Here is a 25,883-nt window from a genome sequence, read left to right on the forward strand (position 1 = left end):
GTAATTTTGTGTTATTGGAAAAAATAAATCTGAGGAAAAAAAGGGAAAGAGTTTCTTTTCTTCCAGTCCATGGAAAATAACCGAACGGCTTTCTTATTTTAATGGAGGGCCGCGTTTCTTCATGTGCCGAGATGATGATGAGGGCGACAAATGTCGAAACGTAGATTAGAAACGCATAGACGTCGGGTCTCATTATTTCTGCGAGTTTTGATAGGACGAGTATCGAGAAAAAGTACGAAAAAAGGAAAACCTAAAAGAAAAAAGGTAAAGACTTCTTCTTTTTGTTAAATTTAAAAAAAAATCCGTCGCGAAGAAATAAATCGCCGTCGGGTTTTTTCTTCTAAAAATATAGCAAAATAGCTAAAGATCCTTGGAACGTCTAGCTCGTTCGCACGTTCAAAAATACGGAAAAAAGGACTTTTTCAAAATTAGCTAGGATAAAAAAGAGAGTTTCTTTTCTTCCAGCTTATGGAAAATAATCGAACGGCTTTCTTTTTTTAATGGAGGGCCGCGTTTCTTCATCTGCCGGGTTGATGATGAGAGCGACAAATTCCGAAACATAGATTAGAAGCGCTTAGACGTCGAGTCTCTTTATTTCGCTCCGAGTCGCGATAGGACGAGTATCAAGAAAAAGTACGAAAAAAGGAAAAGCTAAAAGAAAAAAGGTAAAGTCTTTCTTCCTTTTGATAAATTAAAAAAAAACTTCGTCGCGAAGAAATAAACCGCCGTCGGGTTTTTTTTCTTCTAAAAATATAGCAAAATAGCTCAAGATCCTTCGGGCCGTCGAGTTCGTTCGCAGGTTCAAAAATACCGAAAAAGGACGTTTTTTTCTTTTCTTTTTAGACTTGCTAGGCGTAAAGATAGGCGTTTTAAGAAGGGAAAATCGCAGAGGAAATAGGACGGCGCGATACTGCGATACGCCGATACTGGTATGGTAAATTGGGAAGTGGCCGAGTGGGTTTGTTGTCCGCCGCCATGAAGGTCCGCTGAGGCCGTCGCTGCGATTTCTGTCCCGGGAGACGGACGGCATCTGGACCGGGATCATCGACTGAACGACGAGGTAATTGATTTTAAGGTCTTTTCAACTTTTACTCGATCGTCCGGCCGACTTTTTTTTCTTATTTCCGGCCTTTTTTCGTGCCGGACGGCGAAGCCCACCGAGGTTAGGCTACTTCCCTAAGTCTATCCTATGCCCTTGTTTTGTCCCGAGTTTCTCCTGGAATATTACGCGTTTTTCTTTGTCTTCGAAAGCCGGGTTTTCTCTGTTTTATAGCCTCTCTTTCCAATTAGAGAGGCAATGCTTTGTTTCTCTTTCCAACTTTTTATTTATTAATTTTCATTAGAAATAATAAAACATCCTGTTCTTGTTTCCTTTATTCCATCTTCCATTTCAAGCAAAGCGACACTCATTTTAATTACAAACTTGTGATTTTAATTACAAGGTAAATTTTATTAAAAAGAAAGAAAATTTAAGAAAAAACCTTACATGAAAAACTCAACAGAATATATAAAAAAATATATATACAGAAAATAATTATAAATTTCTATTTAATGTGTTTTTCATAAAAGATTTTTATTTAAACACTCCATACTGTTTAAGTATTATATATATGATATTCCCTCTGCCCTTTTTTAAAATATATTTCTTTAAAAAATATAACTCCAACAAAGTGAATAAGAAAAGCACAACGATACAATTGAGTAATTAAACAGATAACCAAAACATGGCTTAAGGATTCCTTTATACGTTTTCATTTGATTTTAACTGAATGCAAGGAATCGTGAAATAAATATTTTTCATCGGAATAACGATTCAGCAATGTCATCCTCGGTAGAGGGAAGTTTGGTCCATATTCTGTTCGGCAATGTGGGACAAAGAACAATTTATGGTTCTGTAGGCTACGGTTACTATGGATGCGAATTCCGATGAAATTTTGTTCTGACGAGTACGGCCGAAATCCTTTTCCGAACAAGGTTACATTGTGCGCTTTATGATATTACGTTTCTGCCTCCTAGCAAAATGAACGAACGTGTTTTAAATCGGTTTAGTGGTTTGACCAAATTACTTCTTTTAACGAGTTATTCTTTTTGTGTAAGGTCTTGGTTGAGATGAAAAAATCAGTGTCACGAGCCGGATTCGAACCCATGACTTTCGGCTCAATAGCTGCTGCTTTAACCACTTGAGCTATTTTGACTTTGATCCATTCGGATTCCAACTCCCCTTCTCAACCTACACGCCAACAACCTTAACGAGTTTTATTTTCTTGAAAGTCTGTTGATTAACCTATCATTGATAGGTGGTGGGAAAACAGAGCATGTTAACCAGTTATTTTCCATGATAAGGGAAAGTTTCAAATGTTATGACAAGATTTGTGTTGATTTCTTCACCAACTTTCTTCTACTTTTGCCGATATTTTTTGTTGTGATATTTTTTGTCGTTCATGTCCCACAAACACCGATTCTCAAAAACGAGATTATTCAGTTTAATGCCAGAACCCACGAAATATTCCAACTGGTTTGAACGCTTGATGGTTCTGATGACATCGTGCATGTTCTCACATGCACTTCGCTGCCAAAGTAAACACTTTCATTGGAAAACAAGTATTTGTTCGGATGAACTCAGGACAAAATTTTGTCAGAATTCGCATCCATAGTAACCCCTAGGCTTATTGATCGCTGAGACACACAGTGATAAATGCTATTTTTGGATATCACCATTACATAATTTCCAACCCCATTAGGTCAGCAGAAATATGGCAGGAACTAGGCGACTCCAGACCAAGCCAGTTCAATCTTGACAAATAATTCAGATTTGCAAGACCAAATCTGAAGGTCATTATCCTGGTTGCTTTCTTATGTTCTTTTTCTGACATGGAAAGGGGACCGCAAGATCCCTGCATATTCCAGATGGCTTTGGACGAGGGATTCATATAATATTTTAACTGTCAAGTAATTTTTAAAATTTTCAGAAAACCAAGTTTGCATAGAGCCTTACCTCGAATTTAGTTGTCATGGTCACTGAAATCGCCCTTTCTATTGAAAAGTAATTCAGATCTGCAAGACTAAATCTGAAGGCTATTATTCTCTATAATTCTATTATTTTTTAAATTTTTATTTTTATTTTTTTCCCAATGTCGCTAATCTCACTGACACGGAAAGGGGACCGCAAGACACTTGCATATTCCAGATGACTCAAGGGTTTGATATAATATTTTAATTGCCAAGTCATTTTGACAATCTTCAAAAAACTTAGTAATAAAAGCAAGTTTGTGTAGAGCCTTACCTTGAATTTGCTTGTTATGGTCACTGAAATGCCCTTTCTGCTGAAAAATAATTCAAACCTGAAAGCCATTATCATGGTTGCTTTCCTTTGTTCTTTTTCTAAGTTGCTAATCTCAACGACAAGGAAAGGGGACCGCACAACACATGCATATTCCAGATGGCTATGCACGATTCGAACCCAGGACTTTGCAGTAATGAGCACCGCACCAACGCCTAAACTGTTGCGCCCACTGACACCCCCTAAAAAGATAAAGTTTAAAATGATCTTGATGTCCTAGACCAGGGCTTCCCAAACTTTTCAGCCAGCGGACCTCTTTTACCGAACAAAATCCAAGACCAACGAAAAAAGACCCTTGCATTCAAGTATTTAAAATTTGATACTTATAGTACATGTGGTAAATTAAAGTTTTATAAATTAGCATTAGCCAAGTCTATTCCTAAGTAGGTGATGGAGAGGGATATCACTATGAAAACAAACGTTAGATTGACATAACTTTATTTACAAAATCCGGAACACAAAAATCAAATTGGACAGAACGGAATCGATATATGAAACTCGAGCCAATTTCAAAAAGTGTAATTTGAGCGTTAATAGATTAATGGGAAGAGTGAGATTGTTTTAGCCTGCACGGTTTGGATATGTTCGGTTTAATTTTTGATAGAGAAGGATGTCGGGGTCAGCATCTTGATAGCTTCGGTATTTATTGATAGAAAATTCGCATAGCTAAGTTGTGGCAAATGGAAAAATTACACGTTTTGCTTTTTCAACGAGCGGTTGAAATTTTTTGTTTTCGGACAGAATAAAAAATGGGGTATGGATCAGGCTCGAAAGTAGATTTCAAACATTCATATTCCTTGAAGATAGACTGTTTTGTTTTTTCAAAATTGAAAACCTGTTTGGCCACCCATTCATGGTCTTGCAGTATTGTATCTAGAGTTGATGGGAATTAATGATCAAAGTACATCTTCCAACTTCGAAGTAGATATTTCATCAATCGACCATATGCTCCAGTTTTCTTTCTTTTACAAAGTAATTTAAAACAGGAAAACATTCAACTTCTTCCTTCTCAACAGATTCAACCCAAAACTGGATTTTTCTTTTGAATGCGTGAACTTTGCCATTAGCATCGAAAATTGTGATACTCTTCCAGTTCAAAAAAAGCTCATCTGATTCATTTTAATGAAAATATCTAATAAACTCGACAGTATACATTCCCATCTTTGAAACCGTTGGCCAATTTGAAATTGTGGTCCAATCTACAGAAATAAGACTTCAGAATGTAATTCGTGTAATTGTAAAAATGCTTAAGCGCAAGTCAGACATCCTCACTTTTGTATGGTGAAGGCTTCCCATAACGGCACATAATATTACGAAAAGTCTCGTCTTTATTGGCTGATACTTGATATAATTAATAATTTGAATAGAATCATCCAAAACTTATCTAAAAATAGCCTGGCATTTGCTTCATAACTAAAGCCTGTCTATGAAGAACACAATGACTCTGCTGCAAAATAAAAACTTTCGATTATTGTATTCATTGTTATTTTTTTAATTTTATTTATTTATTCCCTGTTTATTTTTGTGAATATTACTTTTTATAAAAGTTCCTTGTTTTAAAAAAAAACCCTAGTTAGGGTCTGCAGACCGTGGTTTGGATAGCCCCACCCTAGACTTTGGTAATCGCTGTTCTGTATATAAAGTGGAAGGTTTATGGGCCGACAAACAGCTGAGGTCATCGCCGACCCTCCGCGTGTATTCCTTCTCTTTCCTCTCTTCTCGCGTATTTTGTATTGAACCAGCCATTTGAGCATTTCGATCTGGTTACTGACTCTCTGCTTTTACTTGTATATTACGTCATTATTTTAAAAAGCTAGCCTCTTGTTAATACCTCAGGTTGTCAATTTAAGAATAGATACACAACATACAATACGTAACATATATATATCGCCACAAACATAGAAGTCTGGTCACATTCACTCCCCCAAAATACTCGATATTCCTCGGGGCGTTGTTGAACCCACTCCATTCTTGCTAACTTACTTTTACTCTCCAGACGTCACACACTCACCCCAGAGTACTTGATATTCCTCGGGGTGGGGTAAATAACCCCTTCCTTTCACGCTAATAAATTACATTTGAAAAATGGCAAAAAGGAGGGAAAACTCATAAGGTGCGGTTGAGATGGGAAGTTGATGTCTGAGTGGATCGAGGTCACGATAGCTCAAGTGGTAGAGCAGCGGCGTATCCAGCCGAAGATCGTGGGTTCAAATCCCGCTCGTGCCATTAACTTTTTTTTCATCTCAACTAAAAACCTTAATTAATTGTAATGTATTAATTGGCCAAGCGGACCACGAAATTATTGAACTAATAAATTACATTCATCCTAATATATTAACATAAACACCACCCAACACGACACAAACACTTCAGACACAACACAAGCACAGCACAAACACACATAAACTATATACATTTGAAAATCCCTATAGCCCTGAAGTACCGGTACAACGATTTGTGCCCGCTGCTGCCCCAAGACCACACACAGGTCCGATGACATTCCAAAATATTGCCTATAAACGTTGAGCCTTCTACAATTGAAAAGGTGCTCGACTGTTACTCTATCCTTGCATAATGGGCACCTATGCGGTCGCTTTCCTGCTAGAAGGTGCCCGTGCGTAATTCGTGTATGACGCTTGTATCGCTGTTCTAATTTATTAATTCAATTTCTTCTCTATGTTGATGCCATAGTGGAACAATTATAAGATGCTGGGTAGAAAATAAATTGTCTTTTCCACAAAAGGCTATTCTTGATAGGCTATTTGCCAAGTTCATAGTCGTTCAGACATCCACTTCTGAACTTATAAAAATGTAAAAAACCATCAAACCACTTTGTATAAAAAGTCACTAAGAAGTGGGGTCTATATTAGACCAAAACGGTCTGACGTAATAAATGTCTATTGTGGAAAAGATAATTTATTTCCTACTCCATCATCTTTTCATTAAATATGCTCTTTCTCCTCTGCTTTGAGAATTAGGAATAATTGTGCTTTGCGGGTTTTCCTTGTTGATGGGATGGCAAAGATTAAATTCCTTGAACTCCAATTGATGTAATTATGAATTTTATTTTATGTTGGAATTTATTATTCTTTTTTGCATGTGTTATCCTAAATTTTTAGTCGGATGTGGGGTAAAAATAAAAACAAATATGTTTTAACTATTTATTTACTTCTCATGGTAACTATGTTTAAATCAGAATTTTACATTATTTTTTAAAGTCTCAAATTTTTGTCTATCCAACTGATATTTCTATTACAGTCGGTGCACCTAAAGATGGAAATCTAGTCCTGCTAACAGTTGAGTTAAATTTAAACATGATGGGTGAGTTCACTCTTCATCTTGATGATTTGGATGATGATCTTGGTGAATTTGAAGGTCCCGGCTCAGCAAATAGCGAAAGCGACAAAGTCGACAGCATACTCATTAAAAAGATACTCTATGAAATGAAAAGTGAGTTTAATAAAGCGACAGGTAATGCTAACGAAGAGAAAACAGAGCCCAAAGAGAAGGATGACGAGGAAGAAGAAACAATACAAGACGAGAATGTGCCAGAAGTGCAAGAACGAATAAATAAAAATAATGAGGAAGAGGAAGAAAGAGATGAAGAAGTAAAAGAAAAAGGAGGAGTTGAAGAAGAAAAAGAAGATAAAGAAGATGAAACAGTAGAAAATGAAAAAGAACATGAAGAATTAGAGGAAAAAGTAGAAAAAGAAGAAGAAGAAAAAGAGGAAGACGAAGAAAAGGACGAGGAAGAAGAAAAAGATGATGAAGGAAAAGAAGAAGAGGAAGAAAAAGAAAGGAGAGTTGAGGAAGAAGGAAAAGCAGTGGAAGATTCTAATGAAAAAGATGAGAAGGAAGAAGAATTAGAAGAAAAAGTCCTTTCAATGGATCATGTTGAGGGTGTGAGCATGTTTCAGCAAGAATCGAAGGAAGAAACGGATAGTTCTCAGACTGCGACTGTAATAATAGAAGAACCTCCAAAAAAACGCAAAAGAACCAGGAGGACAAGGCAGTCCGTGGATTTAACATTAATTAGCGACGAGCCATTGGAAAAAAGAACTCGTAGGCATGTACGTTACTCGGAAAGATTTGAAGAAATGGCCGTGAAACGATCGTCACGACGCACTTCGAAAGATTTTTCCCGGGAATCTGTATTGCAGAATGCGATCGCTCGAAAAGAGAAATCGTTCAGTTCTCTTAACCCGCCTGATGACAAGCCACAACGCAGGTCGACAAGACTGCACGAAGAGCCTCACAGGCCACAGAGGAAATCGATCAAAACACGATCGCAAGGCGATAGTGAGACTTACGGAACTGACCTCAAACGAGGGTCAAGAGCGACTTCAGAAGGGAGTGACCTGGATGATAGCTCAGTTGAAGATTTCAGACACCATCGCTACTCTCAGAGGTCAATGACTGGAAGGCATAAAGAACCCAACAATTCCAACATTCTAGAAGGTAATTTAAACAAAAAAACCTGTTATGTTTTATTTATTTAATTGGTTTGTATTTTTAGAAATTATTGTATAAAAGGAATAGTTCTACTTCAGTTTTTATCGTTAAAGCATTGTTTGTTTTACAGATGATCAATACTCTATATCTGAGGATGTAGATGCCAAGCCAAAGATTCGTGAGACTGGTAAGTATTTTCATTGTAAATATCTATGATTTATTATGTGTTTTCCAATTATTGTTTTTTTAGGTAATGGCATGGTGGTTAAACATCATCCGCTTTTGGTAAGTATTGTTTTTCTTTTAGTATTTAATGAATTTATAACATATTAAGTTCTGTAAAAAAAAAATTTTCAAAATGTTTTTACATGAAGCAAAATTTGATTAAAACTTGCCGTAAGAAGGATTCAAATAGTTATTCTCAATATAAAATGCTGCAAATTTGATGAGCAGTACGATTTTTTTTTGTGAAATTTCTCTTTTCTATGCGGTGATGGACCTGTAATTTGATCATCACTGATCATTTTGGTCTGCCTATCCTTGCCAGTATACGGCTAAATGCCGAAAATCTCTGACAGGCCACCCAGCAAGGAAAGGCAGGGCAAAATGGTAGATGGGAAAAGACCAGATTATAGTACCATTTTTGTGATTATTCGAGGAGAAAAAAAAAGAAAAAGATAATCCTTTGTCTGCTAAGGATGCGTATTTTAACAATTTATGTTCAGAACCTCCTGTTTATGTTGAACAAGTCATTGTTATTGTTCTATTCTGCATTATCAGGAATGTTTGTAGTGAAATAACATTAAGATTAAAAGGGCTGAGATTGTTTAACCTTTGGAATTTCATGTATTTTGTTTTCAATATCTCTGAACGTAAAATCTTAGAAAATATTTTGTTTTTATGATTATATTTTCCGTTTATAAATGATTTCGTGTATGCTTTTAAAGGAACATTTTTTCTTTGCGAAAAAGAAAATCCTGTACAGTTCAACCAAACAGTCCAAAAACTAGATCTCCCCTCGATTTTCTTTATCTTTTTTATTTACTTCCAATTTGAAGGATTAGATAATTCATAGATAGCCAGAAAGTTTTTTTTTTTTTAATTTCTTTGCTAGAAATGGAAAACTTATCTCAAACCCTGGTTAGTTAATCTTAATACCAGCTTGACAATAAGAATATGAAATTCTTGAAAGATTTTTAAATAAAATAATTTCCAATGGAATAAAAATCAAATTTAATATTTATTATATCTTTTTCAATATATTAGCATTCAGAATGGCTGCAGAATCGTTCGGAGTTGTGTGAATGCGAGTCTCTTACAATAATGAGGCCAAGCCAAGGGAGCTTACAACTGTCAGATATGTGCCAAGCTGTGGACTCGTTCGACGATAAATTTTACATCTGTTGTAACCCGATCGCTGCCGAGACAGTGTTGCTTCGCCCGTCCAAAAGGACGCCGTACATGCAGCTCTGTCAGTTGCACATCCAGCGCCTTTTTGGCCACAACGCTTGCCCGCCCTGTGGCACGTTCTGCACCCAGGGGATCTTCAACATCTGCATCAACCACCACGTCTTTCATAACGATTGCACAGTCAGCAAGGAGGTCTTCACCTCATGCCCTCATTGTTCTACCGACAAGTTTGCACTTCATCGGCTCAGAATGGAAAACCACAAATATCCATTGTTCCTTCCTATTCAAAAACCCATCAACAGAGAGTAAATACACTTATATCTTTTTATTAATTTACAAAAAGTAAATAGTATTGACATGTGAACTGCAGAACTCTCTTTCAATCTCTTTGATTTAGGAGACTTTTCCCTTGCTCATACCTTTAAATTTAATACGTACAACAAAGTACTTCTTTATTTTAATATTATTATGAATAATAACTATAATTTGTTTTACTCCCATACAAAGTTTTATGAGGCTTATAGATTTTTAAAATTGGTACAATCATTCTTTATTCTGACATAAAATTCAGACTTAAAATACATATAAAATAAGTTCTCTTACCATTTGTAATAAGAGAAAATATTCAAATATTGACTATGGAGTTCTGCAGAAAATTTATTTCTTGGTATGCTCCTCATATGCACAAGTGGTGAATTTAATTGATTCAGCCAAAAAAAAATTTGGACTCAGAATTAAATACCAGGTAACCAGAAAAGTTTGTGTGATTTTTTTTATTTACAGTAATAATCAATATTTCTATGATTTTTACATAGGGTTAGATGTTTGCGTTATCTATTATGCAATACTATAAAAATAACGAGTCAATTCATAAAGAAAAAGTGTCTTAAATAGTTGTCAGTAAATTATAAAATGTATTTTTCCCACGGCTTCAAAACCAATAATTCATGCGTGCTTATTGAATGAATTTCAGCTCGGTACTAGGGCGGCCGAGGCAGCTCGTAAAATTTGCATTGCAATCGGTGATGAAACAATGTATATATATTATGCAGGGTGGGCGACCAAGACCCGAGGGGTTAATGCCTGGGTAGACTCATACCCCATCCCTAAAAGGTCCGGGACTTGGTCGGCTCACGTGTCCTGCATAAATCTCTTGAACTTGTTCACAAACCCCATGATTTTGGACCATTTAATCTCGGGGAGTGATTTGGTGATGTCCTCTCCTTCAAAAGTCTCGAATCTAGACCTAGCGTACGTATCGCACTCTGCGAGGTAGTGCCGTGCCGTTACTTCTTTTATTTCACAAAAATGGTAAAAGGGGTCTGGTAGAATACCCATTACGAAGAGGTGTCTTCTCATTGGGCACACTGATGAAACAATAAGTTAGCGCTCTGCCCAAAAGTGGTTTGAAAAATTTTCCTCTGGGAATGAGGAGATTGAGCATGAACTGGTAGACCTTCTCTCTTGAATAATGCTGAATTGGAAGCTTTGCTTGATTCGTGTCAAACAGTCAGGAGCTTGCCGGTGTTCAACACAATGAAACCATTCGCTCCAGCTTATATCGACCTGGTAAGACTTGGAAGCTGAGTAAATGGATTCATAAATTGTCTGACGGTAACAAGCTTCAGTGACTAATCATCACTGCTTTCACAGTAAAAAGTAGACATGTTTTTTTGACCGGCTTGTCATATATGACAACAATGGATCCTGTATCGGGAGGTCTTACCATTGACTATCACCAATGAAAAACCAAATGTTCGCCATCAAAAGGCTTTGTGTTTAGTGGAGTACAACAGGCATTGTGCACTACGAACCAGGTGGCCAGACCATCAACGCAGAAATGTATTGATTATCTCTTGTCCTAGTGCAGAATCAACGAGCTCTCGTGAATGGAAAAGGTGTAATTGTACCAAAGCGAGACCTCTTACAGACAGAACAATAAAGAAGATGATAATAAAGTTTTGCTGGAAAGTACTACCACACCCTTGGTATTTTCCAGATCTAGCCCCATCTAACTCACATTTTCTTAGCAATGGACAATCATGCACAATCGGGAGTTCGATAATCATAGATGGAAAATGAGCTGAATTTATTTTTTAAGCACTGGGCCTCAAACTTTTGTAAGAAGGGCAAAACTGGGGTAGTAATTCGATGGGAGAAGATTTTGATGATGATGGAGACTAGTTTGTTAAAAAAAAATATTTAAAAAAATTAAACTCATTAAACCTGCACAAACTTTATAGGTTACCTGGTAAATAAACAATACATAAAACTACACTTTACTTAAATATCATTGAATTGTTATTATTTATTGTTTTTATTTTATTAAGAGGGTATTTTAAATAGAAGGTATGAACCCTCGGGGAGCTTATACTTACCTCTGTAAGTATGTCGGTTTTGAATGCATGGTCGCTGGCTTCAAACCATGACCTTTACCTTTTAAGTGGGAACACTCACCTGATGCAACACTACCTGAAGCACAACCTGATGCAAATCCAATGTCCAATTTTCCATAAGATTGCCAAATTAAGCGAGATCAAAAATTAATTAGTTTTTATTAAACAAATAATTTTAAAGGTTGGGCAGAAAATTGATCAAAGCAGTGGAATGCTATTTATTGATAGAATGAATTTAACTAACAATTTATTACATGGTTAATAAGTAGAAAATTAAATATAAACAATACATGTCCACCACCGATTTTGGGGGTGAGAAACTAGTTCAAGTTTTAATATGTTTCTTAATATGTAATTTACATTATTATAAAAGAATATGGGATATAAAATGCTTGCACTTGGTTTTAAAAATATGCAGTTCTCTTGAATTAAATTCTGAATTTTAACTAAACAACACTAAAGTGAGCATTCAAAAAGTTTCAATACTCAATTAATAGTATTCAATTCAATGGTACTCAATTAACATAAAAAACCACTATTTTGTATAACCATGAAAATGATTAATTTTAATGTATAATAATTTTTGTTTAGACGAATGGCAAGGATATCACTTCAATATGGTGAAAAACTAAACAAACCAAAAAGTAGAGAAGACAAAATTTTGCATGAGGATAGTTTATTATTATCTAATGGGAGAGTTATAACTGCAGAAGGAATCCCGTTACCCGAAATAGAACAACTAAAACATTACTTAAAACAACCGATCGGTCGTAGTGATGTCAGGTAGTAATCCTTAATTTTTTTACATTTTATGGATGGTATAAAGATGATATAATTTTGTAGGTATACATATCGAAATTTGTATCAAGCTGCAAAAGCAGGGGACGTGGAGAAAATATTAATAATGATTGGTAATTCATAATTATTTTAGTTGTAATATTTTCACTGGTACTATTTCAATTTTTTATAAAGCTGAAGGTATGAACCCGAACCGGGAGCCGGGCTGTCTCGGAGCACTGCATGCCGCAGCAGGCAGCGGGTTCCTAGCTGCAGTGCACATTCTTGTACAGGCCGGTACAAACCTCGATACGCTTGATAAGGGCCAGTTCACCCCACTCATGGCCGCTACGCTAAACGGCCACAATCATATAGTCAGATATCTAGTCAAGGCTGGCGCTTCGTTAACTGTACAGGTAATATAAAAGTGGGATGTTAACTGTTCAATGTAAAATTTTAGAAAATTTAATCACCTCTTTGTCAGCAAAGACTACTCACTTGATTATATCCCAGCTAATACACAACTCATCTATTTCAACATGCTATTTTAATATAAACCAAATTAAGCGAGATCAAAAATTCATGTTTTTATTAAAAAAAAAAAAAATAAAAAAATAATAATTTTAAAGGTTTGGCAGAAAATTGATCAAAACACCGGAATACCATTTATTGATAGAATGAATTTAAGTAACAATTTATTACATGGTTTCGCTCATTAAATTTAACTAAAATTTATTACATGGTTTTGCTAATAAAATTTAACTAAAATTTATTACACTGTTTTGCTCATAAAATTTAACTAAAATTTATTACACCGTTTTGCTCACAAAATTTAACTAACAATTTATTTCACCGTTTTGCTCATAAAATTTGACTAAAATTTATTGCATGGTTTTGTTCATAAAATTTAACTGAAATTTATTACACCGTTTTGCTCATAAAATTTAACTAAAATTTATTACATGGTTTTGCTCATAAAATTTAACTAAAATTTATTACACCGTTTTGCTCATAAAATTTAACTAACAATTTATTACATGGTTGTGCTCATAAAATTTAACTAACAATTTATTACATGGTTGTGCTCATAAAATTTAACTAACAATTTATTACATGGTTTTGCTCATCAAATTACACCATTTTTGTCGAGTAGCGTCAGAAGCGGACACTCATATTTTTTGTAGTTTATTTCAAACTATGTATATGCAATTTTGTAGTTACAATAATTACAATATGCTTATTTCAATTTATACCAAAATGAAATGAGATCAAAAATTCATGAGTTTTTATTGAAATTATTTAATTATGATTATTAAGCAGAAAATTTATCAATACTTTTGAAAAATACTTATCAATACTTACAATAATTTATCAATACTAATTACTTTATTTTAAAAAAATTAAATTTAACTAACAATTTATTACATAGTTGTGCTCATAAAATTTAACTAAAAATTTATTTAATGGTTTTGCTCATAAAATTTAACTAAAACTTGTTACATGATTTTGCTTATAAAATTTAACTAACAATTTATGTCATGGATTTGTTCATAGCATTTAACTAAAAATTTATTTCATGGATTTTCTTATAAAATTACACCATTTTCGTTGAAATTGAATTAGAAGCGGACACTCATATTTTTTGTAGTTTATTTCAAACTATGTATATCTTGTATATTTTGTAGTTACAGTAATTGATAAATGAGATAAAAAATTCATGAGTGTTTATAAAAATGATTTAATTATGATAATTAAGCAGAAAATTTAACGAAACACCGGAATAACTTTATTTAAAAAAATTAAATTTAACTAACAATTTATTACATGGTTATGCTCATAAATTACACCAGAAGTGGACACTCATATTTTTTGTAGTTTATTTCAAACTATGTATATGTAATTTTGTAGTTACAGTAATTACAACATGCTTATTTTAATGTACACCAAATTAAACGGGATAAAAATTCACGAGTTTTTATAAAAATTATTTAATTATGTGTGGTGAGTAGTGACCGTTAGTCGATAATTATTCAGAAATCGTGAGATGCAGTCTGGAGTAATGAAGGTTTCAGAAAAACATTTTCTTTATCGTTCCAACGTTTTGATCTGTATTGAGGGCCTTGTGTTGTCTGCATTTCAACAAAAAAGTTCTCTGGTTGATAGCCGATGTGAGTTTCTTCTCATTGTTGGCGATGTCCTTCAGAGTGCTTTTAGCTTTGTGTCCTTATGTAGTTGAAATTTGTTCATAGAATCCCATGTTCTTCGTTCTTCTCGTGTAGAAATGTGTGGTGAGTAGTGACCGTTAGTCGATAATTATTCACAACACAAGGCCCTGAAGATCATCTTAATAAAGATCGAAACATTGGCACGATAAAGAAAATGTTTTTTTGAAACCTACATCTACTAGAAAGTAGAAATGACTGCGGGTGACACAATGGTGTATCACTTAATTTCTACAAATTGTTGATATCTAGATGGTCGATTCATCTTATCTTTGTAATTTCTAAAAATATATCATTTACTTTATTTTTAAGTACCAGAGAGCTATTTTATGTGATAGGTCGGTTCCCCCATGGCAACCGAAATGGCCGAGCAAAGGATGCAGACAACCATATTAAATGAGCATTTTCTTGTTTTCCAAGGGTGTAGACGGAATGACCGCACTACATTTTGCTGCCAAACTTGGTAACGTGGAGGCTTGCCATATCATGCTGACGCTCATCAGCACACCTGACTCTCTGGTCAACATTGTCGACGATGGACGGTGGACCGCGCTCGTCTGGGCCGCTGAGAACCGCCATTCCAAAGTCGTGAGGTATTTGTTGGAGAACCGGGCTGACCCGCACGTCCGGGATGGGGAAATGAACATCGCCCTACATTGGTCTGCGTACTCGGGAAGTATGGAGATAACCGAGGACCTTCTGAATTACGGCTCAAACATTAATCTTTCAAATGCCCATGGCGATACACCTCTGTAAGTTTGCTTTAAATTTTTTAACTTTCTCAAACATATAAACGAAATGAAAAATTGTAAATAAATGTTTTAACTTTCTAGTCATATAGCTGCAAGGCAAAGTGCAGATGAATGTGTGACACTTTTACTCGCCAGGGGTGCCAGAGTGGATATGATGAACAAGGCGGGTCTTACTGCAAAAGATTGTGTCATCAACCCAGACTCTTATTGTTTAACAATAATCGAGCTAAATCTTAAAATAAATAACATTAGGCTCAAGTTCAACAGTTTCCCTAGGATATTGTCCAAGTACGTTGAATTTTGTAATCCCTTTGACTGCCTTATGCTTATTTATCTTTGTTCATTAGCGACATCAGCCGAGGAAGAGAAAATTATCCCATTCAGTGCATTAATGCTGTCGATGATGATCCTATGCCAACCAATTACACCTACATTACTCAGAATTGTTTCACTTCGAACATTACAATCGACAGGACTATAACATCATTAGATGTAAGTTGAATATATAAAAAAATAAATAATAAAAAATAAAGAAAGTTGAATGCATTTAAATATCCGTGGTTTTTTTTTTTTTTTTTTGCGTTATGATCTATGCATATTAGCCATGGTGACAATTCTTATATGTGTGTTCAAATTGGGGGGTTATCGTGAAAAAAGGGCCAGAGGCGACGGTGGGAATCGAACCTACGACCGCGGCGTGAGAGTCTCTCATGCTAACCACTCGGCTACCGTGGTCCCCAAATATCCGTGTTGTATTACATTAAAATGTATAAATTAGATTTTAGAGGGGTCTTACTAATTTCTTGCTTGGTTCTCAAGCTGGGTTTCCACTGTGCGAAAATCACTTGTGCAACTGTTTCGCGAAACTTTTGGCACGAGGATGTTTCGGGGGAGCCGACAGCTGATGGTTTTTTTAGAGTGCATCAGTGTTTCACTTTGTTTGTTTCTCTCCAAGTAAACACACTTTTCTCGAGTTGAGAATGAATCAACAGGACTTAGTTTGACTTATCCGAATGTACCACAGCTTCCAATTGTCGGATGCTAAAGATAAAAACTCATCATAACAAGAACAAGAGAGAGGATGCTTGGAAGGAAATGAGCATCAAAATGGGACAAAAAAAAAAAAAAAAAAAAAAAAAAAAAAATGTATCGCTATGATAGCAAGGTCTGATGCAGCAGTTATACACAGCATACTTGTCTTGCACAACTGATGGCTCACCTTGTTTCGCTTTTAGGTTGCAAAATGTTTTGCCTTCATAGAAACAGTTAACCCGAGATGGAGTTTTGCGAGTAATTCTCATTAATTTTAAATATGTGAAAAACATATTGTGGTGTTTGTTCTTTGAACCTTTGAACATGATACTGGGAGTTCGATATTAGGGCCTTGTTACAAGTGGAAAAAAAAGAATTTTTTTTTACATTAGGCTGGGTGGGATCAGCCGGATACAGATTTAGCTGAGGGGTGACCTTGGCTAGGTTAGAGCCAGAGGACAAGGACATAGACAAATTTGAATTAAAAAATGACAATTGTAGTCTTTTTACTTTTCTTTTTTCTTTCGATTTCCCAGCCCTGCAGGCTCGAATGAGTAGATTTCACGTGTGCAAGGAGTGCAACGAGCTGCGGCAAGAGGGAAAAGGACCAGAATTAGGTTCAAACTTTTATTTTTACTCAAATTTATTTTCTGACCATTTAGTTTTGTTATTTTGAAACATCTATTTTCATTTTCTTTAATTAATTAATTTTTTTCATTGTTACACTTCTTATTTTTTATTTATTTTTTTATTTAACCGTGAGTGTTCACTATTACCCAGGAAAAACAGTGTGGCACCCGATTTCTATAAGAGAAAAGCCGTCAGGAAAAAATCTTCACTGAGCCCCAGCTGTCCAGAGGCCGGGCGGTTTGTTGATGGTTTGATGAGGATCCCATAACACCCTGGATGACATGAGAGTACTTTTTACAATGCTCTGCTGTCATTTCTGAAAAATTAAATTGAAGTGCATCTTTCCATATTTTAGGATTTATTTATTTATTTTTTTCAACTATGAGGTTATATGAACCCTTCGGGGTGCCGGTGTTTTTGAAAAAAAAAAATGCTTAAGTATATCAGAACTTTACCTTACAGTGATGTCACCTTGTCAGTCTTACCAATTGTGACCCCCCCATTATAGGATTTAATACAATACTTCCTGCCCCTTTAATTGCTTGTGCAGATCTGAAAATGTAGCTCGTTTCCATCCTTTTTCGTCATGTTGCCATACCCTTCAACTTTTATTGTGAAAAACTCCGTGCATTTCTTTTCAGTACAGCTTTAGTCTTTCGCCAGTATCATAGAGTCAAACTTTCTAAAAATTTTTCTTTAAGATTTCTAAAGAAATTTTTACAGTCTGGGAGGGGTAAAATTGAAATACACCGGCTGCACCGAACGGTGTTAAATAGGTGTGGAAATTTTTTATTAATAAAAATATCTAGCTAATTTCATACCTGGGGGCTGCGGTAGCCGAGTGGTTAAGGCGTCAGACTCTCGGCTAGTAGATCCCGCGGTCGTGGGTTCGATCCCCACCGTCGCCTCTGGACTTTTTCTGACGTCTAAGGGGACCGGTGGCCGCAATTGAAAAAAAGTTGACACGGCACTCATCAATGGAAGGGGCGGGATCGGATCTCAGGGACCAAACCCCCTTCAAAAATGAGTTTCTTCGATGGAAGAACACTGGTACAACGGGGGCTCAAGTTCACATTTGTGTTGTGAGCCCTCCCCCAAAATATGGAGCCAGGGATAAAGTACAGTAAGCTGACACAGCTCAGCTGCAGTGCTCAGGAGGGAACTCCTCCAGTCCCTGGTATCCAAAAAAAAAAAAAAAAAAAAAAATTCATACCTTGGAACCAAAGGTATTGGATGTTCACCAAGGTGGTTTTATCCTTCCATTTAAATGTTAGTCCTTATTTTCATTCTTTTTTATTTTGAGTACGTTTTTCTTTGCACTCCATATTATTATTTGGTGGAGGGCACTTTGTGGGGATTTTTTCTATTTACAGTCTATAGAAAATGTTCTCATCTCTTTATATTTTTGTACAACTTAAAAAGTACAAGTAGTCTTCTTGATCTATTGTTACTATTAAATAAACATGCCGTTTTTAAATTTCTGTTGTTTAAAACTAGTTCAAATTTTTACATCAAACAATTTGTGTTTAATTAGTAGTTTTATGTGATTTTAGCCGTGCAAATGCGATGACATGTGTTACACGTCAGGCTGTATGTGTGGCAAGATCAGTCGTAAGTGTTGGTACGACAACAAAGGGAAGTTGAGCAGTGACTTTAATTTTGAAGGTAAGTCTTTTTTAGTTTAATTTCGGTAATTTCCGTCCTGTAACTATTTTTATTTGCAGATCCGCCGATGCTGTTCGAATGCAGTGAGGCCTGCAACTGCAACATTATGATCTGCAAGAATCGCGTTGTCCAGAAAGGCATTAAAGTCAAGCTACAAATGGTGAAAACTAAGGATAAATCGTGGGCTGTTATAACTTTATGTCCAATCCCAAAAGGTTCATACGTCTGCGAGTGAGTTATAATTAAAATATTAATTAGTTCACAAACTATAATTTTATTAATAAAAAATGTAAACATTTATTAATAAGGCCAATAGGCACACCTTAATTATTCATTTTTGTGAAACTTCTGTAAAATCACATTGAAACTTATGGAAACTAGAACAGTACCTTAACAAAATGGCATATTGTCTTGCTTTAATAATGCCCAAAATGTTAATTAGACTCAGAGACAGGAGGATTAATTTTTTAGCTTATATGGTCAGCTCCCTGGCCTTGAATTCATGATGGTGCTTGAGGTTGGTGGCGAGAACGCACGGTGCTGATTGGCCAAAACTGACGCTCTGGCTCCTTTCCATCACTGAAACTCACAGCTGTGTGTTTGAAGTTTCTAGATTGAATCAGCTTGTAAAAAAACTAGAAATTTAATTTAGGACACCTCAGCCTGTGCAAAAGCAAGATGAAAATATAAATTATGCATTCGTTGGAATGAGGAGGCTATGGGCCACACACAAGTAACCAAATAGAAATTATAAATGGTGGGGTGAGTGTGGAGTTCAATCCTTTTTAAAAAAGATGGTTCCTACTCACATTAAGTTGTTTCGCAACAATCCGGATTTCGAGCCCTTTAGCTCATCGTCAGGTTGAAGGGTTTCCACAAACACGTCTCTCAACATGAATTGCAGTAGTGAACCCTGCTATCGCGACGTTCCAATGAGGAGCTGCGTTTTTAATGGCGTTCAATTTAAACGTGCGAAAAGCGGGAATTATAACACAAATAACAATTGTAATAGTAAATACTGTAAGAAATTAATTGTAAATTAGTGATTAAAGATTAAAAAAACAAAAACAAAATAAAAATAAAAAATAGAATAATACCTTAATATTATTAAATTATTATAAAACATAATAACAATTAGAATAATTAGTTTAATTATTTGGACGTTTAATATTATTTATATACATATTTAAAATAGATCAAAATCTGTTACGTTATTACTGCATTTATCACCATGTTCAATTTTACATTTTTTAATTTCAAATTTTTCAAACCAATCTAGTTCTCTCCCTTTGTTGAAACTATGTAACACTGTTTTATTTAAATTTGAATTGAAATTATGTTTTGTTTCTTTTAGATGGTCCTTGAATTCCGAAAATTTGTTCGATTTAGGCAAACGTTCTTTTACTCTCGTTTTTATTTCTCTACCGCTTTGACCTATATATTTAATATTACAGTCATTACAATTGAGTTGGTAAACCCCGCTTTTCAAGTTGTCTACCTTGTCTTTAGGTTTTGAAAGGATGTTTTTTAGTGACCCCGAACTTCTAAAAGCTATTCTAAAACCTTCTTGTTTAAAACCTTTTAAACTGTGCGAAAAAATCACTTACACTACTAAATGCGAGAATTACTTGTGAAACGCCGTCTCGTTTTAGCCATTTTCACGAGGTGAATCATCGAGAAAGACAAGTGTGCTGGTTATAACTCACAAACTGAATTGAGACTGATCCCTTATTCTAAAGCAGCTGGCAAGTCATGTAAAAATAATGAGAACAAAAGTGGACTCAGCACACAGCCATGCCTTAAGCCAGAAACACACTTACCCGATGCTACGCCATGCGACGCTACCCGATGCTACCCTACGCAAATCCAAACTCTGATTTTCCATAAGGTTGCATTACCCCTGTGCACATCTACTCGATGCTATGCGACGCTACCCTACTCTACGCTATGCTATCCCCACTGTCCAGATTTTCGTCGGGTCGCATCGAGTACTGTCGAAGACAAAAGAACCGGACACTCATATTTTTATTCAAACTACATGTATTATTGTCGTTATATTAAGTACAACATACTTATTTTAATATAAACCAAATTAACTGTGATTAAAAATTAATTAGTTTTTATTTAAAAAATTAATTTTAATGGTTTGGTAGGAAATTAAAACACCGGAATACAATTTTTTGATATAATGAATTTAACTAACAATTTATTGTACTCGCTTCGGCAGTACATATACTAAAATTGGAACAATTTATTACACTGCTTTGCTCATAAAATTTAATTAACAATTTATTTCATAGTTTTGCTCATAAAATGTAACTAACAATTTATTACGTGGTTTTGCTCATAAAATTACACCATTTTGTAATCACCAGGTAGTATCAGAACAGGACACTCATATTTTTTGTAGTTTATTTCAAACTAAGTACATGTAATTTTGTCGTTATATTAATTACATTTTATTTTAATGTAAACCAAATTAAACGAGATCAAAAATGCATAAGTTTTTATAAACATTGTTTATTATGATGGTTAGGAGTAACTTTATTTAAAACAATTAAGTTTAACAAACAATTTATTAGATGGTTGTGCTCATAAAATTTAACTAACATTTTTTTACATGGCTGTACAAGGTTTTGCTCAAAATAGTGCATTAAGAACAAAAGAGGGATTGTGATTGTGATTATTGTGACAAACGTTGTGGACTGTACATGACATGTACTTGCGTCAGATAGATGTGCACACCCCACCAAAATGTGGCAAGGCGTCGGGTAGCATTGGGTAGCGTCGCATGGCGTAGCATTGGGTAGTGTGTTTCTGGCTTTACTCCTAAGTTCACAAGAAACCTGTTCAAAATACCGAAAAAAATAAAATGGACTTGTTTACATACTAACTAAAAATACTAAAATGAAGTAAAAGATGAAACACATACATTTAGTATTAAACTAAAATTAAGGTGGAAATTAACACATGAAATCCTTCCGATATCTCCAAGCACCAGGGTATGAGTATCTAATTCGTTCACTATTTGAAGGAATTTTTTATCCTTCCAACACAACAACACCAAAACATGAAAAGCGTATCTCACTCAATAATCTGTTACATTTAGTGGTCTGAATGACCAAATTATTTGTTTCTATTGATTAATCTTTTTATGTAAGGTTTTGGTTGAAATGAAAAAGCCAGTGTTACAAGCGGGATTCGAACCCACGACCTTCGGCTAAATACGCCACTGGTCTAACCACTTGAGCTACCGTGACTTCGATCCACTCGGACACCAACTCCCCACCCCAACCTACAACCTTTCGAATTTTCTCTCCTTTTTGTGGCTAAATACACCACTGCTCTAACCACTTATCAAGTGCCCTTGATCACCTTCGGGGTGCTGGTGTTTTTGAAAAATGCCCATTTGAAAGTATGTCGGGTTCGAATCCAGCTTCCTTGCATTCGAACCCAGGATCTTTATATCTTACAGTGATGAGCGCTGAGTCAGTGCCTAAACCGTTGTGGCCACCGACGCCCCTTTCTCCATTTTTAAAAATATAATACAGTACGCTGTTTATTCTTATTCGTCGTTAAATATGTGCCCATAGAACAATGGGGGTAACATCATTATATATTGTTTGTTAACCAGACCCATTGACATTGTTTTTACGAAATTCACTAATTTCGTGGTCCGCTTGACCAATTAATATATTAAGATTAATTAAGGTTTTTAGTTGAGATAAAAAAGTCAATGGCACGAGCGGGATTCGAACCCACGATCTTCGGCTTGATACGCCGCTGCTCTACCACTTGANATACAAATGAGTAATCCTGTAAACGTAAACAGAATATTTTATATAGATTTTTTTTAATGAAAACTTAAAATCCTGCATTATTTTCCGGACAACCCAATAAAAACCTTAATTAATCGTAATTGTTTTTATGCCTTATATGTTTTATTTTTCATATCACAGCAAATCTAAGCAAAATTGTCATTGCTTATTAGTTTAAATAAATTCCATGTATCATACAGTGTCTGTTTTATGTTAAAATAAAATTTGACATGCATGTCTTCTTTTCATTTCAATCCAATATGTTAAAAGCAATTAGCTAATAAACGTTTTATGTTAAATCAACGGCGGCCTTGACACTGCCCTGCCTAATTGTTTGTTTAAATGATTATTTTCATGTTTACAGTATCAGGAGAATTTTTAAATATCTCTTCTATATTTCTATAATTTGATGTCTGAATTTTGTGAAATTGTTTGTTTATAATAGGTATGTAGGGGAAATAATTTCCGATTGTGAAGCAGATACGAGAGAGGACGATTCTTATCTGTTTGATCTCGATAACAGGGTAATTTGTATAAAAACAAATATGGGCTGAACAAGGGTTGTAATGTTTTTAATAATTCCAGGATGGTGGCGAATCTTACTGCTTAGATGCCAGGAAATACGGTAACATAACACGATTTATAAACCACAGTTGCCTACCAAACTTATCCCCTGTGAGGGTCTTCATTGGCCACAGGGACCTCCACTTCCCTCGAATCGCCATGTTTGCCGCTCGGGACATCGAACCCTACGAGGAATTAGGGTAGGTGCGCATTTTGTAATCGGTGCGATGTTTGTTCAAATAAACGTTGTTTCAGATATGATTACGGTGAGAAATTCTGGGTCATTAAAGGCAAATCGTTCACGTGCAAGTGTAAAGAAGAGATGTGCAAATACTCCGAGGACACGATTCATGAGACGCTCGAGCGGTACAATGAGCGCATGGAAATGGAAGAGTCACTTACTTGAAATTTACGTCTTTCAGCATCTAATTTTCCAAATCGACTCAATCACTAGGCAAATGTTGTCATCAATTAAAACAGGAAGGTTTTTAATTTTTTTATTTGTTAACACTTTCTGTTGTACCTGTTTTGTTGTATATAAAATTTTATTTTATTTTTGAAAACCAAAAATAATTCTTAAATTGTGAATGGTTCTTATTCTTTGCTTATAAATGCAGTTTTCATGAATTGTTACAATTTAATATATGCGTGATTTAGAAAAAGGTCCATTAATCACCAAATTTGTTGCTCATGATCTCTTTATTTTGCGACCTATCTGTTCAATTTGTTGATCAGAAAATTTATTGCGGAATCGTTTTCTGGACATTCTGTTCTAAGACTTATGTTGAATTCCAGAAGCGTGTTCATTTTGTTACCTTTTTTTAGTTTGTAACATGAACTATTATTGTTTGTAACTGATAAATTCATGGAATATTCTATTGTACTAGTTATTTAATTTTATATAATTTTAGACAGTGTGTAAAAAGGTTGTTCCTTGGAATAAATTATTAGTCATTTTTAAATTTTTTTAAATCAACTTCCTATTCTATATGAACTTTAAAAAGTTGTATGGACATTTTGGAATATTACAATCCTGTTTAAACACTTAAGATCAACTGAAAAGATTTTCTATTAAAATTTTCTTTCAATTACCATATAAAATATTTAAAAAGCAATTCAAAACTGAGTACATATTTTCATGATGACTTAAAACTTGTCACATTTTCAATTGTAATCTTGACCTCATATTAACTGGAAAAGTAAAAGTGTTAAGAGATCAAGAGGGCATTTTAAAAATTGCTTAATGACCTAATGTCCCCCTTTAGCTAATTGCCTTAATGATTTGGCCACCCTTGTTCTCTTAATTATTGCAAGGATATGTTTGATTTACTATGGAAAAAGACAGATTATTATTTAAATTGTATAAACTTGCGGCCAGTCTTAATCATTTGAAAAGACGTTCAAGGACTTTGATTTAAGAAGATAATAACGATTGTTTCTAATTATTTTAATTGCCTTCTCTCTAATCCCACAATATATTCTAATCAACCAATTAAAAAAGTCTATTCTGTTTTTCTTCTTGGGAATAAATAAAAAGACTCATCCGATTCAACCAAATCTTCAAGGTGTTGAAAAACACTCGAGTAAAAATAATAATTCCATTTGAGGGCATCAGTGGCTGAAACAGTTGAGGTGTTGACACAGCGCTCTACTGTAAGGTATATTATTATTATTATTTTTTTTTTTAGACCTGCGCCTTTATTGATTTATCGTCATTTGCGGCTTGAACCAAATGCAATTTTACATAAAACGATTGCTACTACGACACAACTGCCCAATGAACCAGGGGGCATATGTATTAAGTTACGACCACAGGAAGCATCATCCCCATACCTTAAATTATAGAAAGATGCACTGTAATTCAATTTCTGACACTGTAAAGCAGTCTCCTGACAGGATGTTTGGGTTCTTTCTCGGACCATTGGCAATCTCTTGGTGCCTGAGGCTCAATGATTTTCCCGGGTTGGCTTCTCTCTTCGAAAAATCAAATCACAGTTTTTCCTGGGAAACTGAACCCTTGGAGTAATAAAAAAAATGCAACAATAAAAATAAAATTAAACTATTGGAAAAAAATTGAATAAATAAAAAACTTGGTCCAGGTCCTTTCCCCTTTTGTCATGGCTCATTCTTCCCCTCGCACACCCAAACTACTTAGTACTTACTCAAGCCTCTGGGACTGGGAAGTCAGAGTACAAAAAGAAAGCCCCGCCCCCCCCCCCAAAAAAAAAAAACAAAAAAAAAACAATCAAATCCTTTTTAAACGCTTAAACTTGTCCATGCCAGTTTGAGCTCAAGCCTATCCTCTCCTTGATTTAGCATGGATTTTTCAAATGAGATTAGGCTTGAAAAATTTTTTTTCCTCCCTTTTGATTGATCGGCCAACAAGAAATTAATAGAAATGTTTTTGAGTTGGGGTGAGTACGTCCAACTTTATGGGAAAGATAGTCCTACTCACAGAAGTATGGTAATAAATACTATAATAAAAATAATTTTCAATTAAGAATTAATTTGTATGTAAAATATTATTTAAATAAAAGTCTAAAATTTGGTGTAAATCAAAATCTGTTATATTGTTATTATTAAAAAAAAATCAAGAACTAAGGTCGTTTTTGTTAACATTATTTTATATTTATTTTGTATTGCCAGTTTTTTTTTTCAGATTAATTCTTTCAGGTATTAAGTAGTATTAAATAGTAAACGGGAATGATCTATTTAAAGTAGTAATATCTGTTATACAGGAGGTTAACATCCAACTACTCAGGTGTCACAGACAAGTGATCAAACCTATTTACAATATTTTTTCGTATTGTGATTGATTAATTAAA

General features: G+C 34.8%; 1 protein-coding gene across 2 annotated transcripts; it reads left to right on the forward strand.

The window, feature by feature from the left end:
* The first annotated feature begins 589 nt into the window (after window positions 1-589).
* On the forward strand, window positions 590-24,020 carry LOC106666373 (histone-lysine N-methyltransferase EHMT2). 2 transcript variants are annotated; one of them, XM_014393537.2, is made up of 16 exons: window positions 590-665; window positions 6,599-7,798; window positions 7,923-7,979; window positions 8,043-8,077; window positions 9,059-9,507; window positions 12,190-12,381; window positions 12,442-12,509; window positions 12,571-12,791; window positions 15,018-15,349; window positions 15,431-15,637; window positions 15,697-15,841; window positions 18,565-18,676; window positions 18,736-18,907; window positions 22,940-23,018; window positions 23,080-23,258; window positions 23,314-24,020. In XM_014393537.2, the coding sequence occupies exons 2-16, from the start codon at window positions 6,655-6,657 to the stop codon at window positions 23,462-23,464; spliced, it is 3,543 nt and encodes a 1,180-aa protein (XP_014249023.1). In that variant the 5' UTR covers window positions 590-665; window positions 6,599-6,654; the 3' UTR covers window positions 23,465-24,020. The 2 variants fall into 2 exon arrangements, with proteins under 2 accessions (XP_014249023.1, XP_014249022.1); XM_014393536.2 differs by lacking the exon at window positions 590-665 and adding an exon at window positions 779-1,060.
* Window positions 24,021-25,883: the final 1,863 nt, after the last annotated feature.

The sequence above is a fragment of the Cimex lectularius genome, unplaced genomic scaffold (assembly GCF_000648675.2).
Source record: "Cimex lectularius strain Harlan isolate CLEC.00 unplaced genomic scaffold, Clec_2.1 scaffold62, whole genome shotgun sequence".
Classification (NCBI taxonomy): domain Eukaryota; kingdom Metazoa; phylum Arthropoda; class Insecta; order Hemiptera; family Cimicidae; genus Cimex; species Cimex lectularius.

Coding starts and splice junctions, on each gene's coding strand:
- LOC106666373 (XM_014393537.2), top strand. CDS start 6,655: ATGATGGGTGAGTTCACTCTTCATCTTGATGATTTGGATGATGATCTT. Junction 7,799..7,922: donor CAATTCCAACATTCTAGAAG/GTAATTTAAACA, acceptor TTTGTTTTACAG/ATGATCAATACTCTATATCT. Junction 23,259..23,313: donor GAACCCTACGAGGAATTAGG/GTAGGTGCGCAT, acceptor ACGTTGTTTCAG/ATATGATTACGGTGAGAAAT.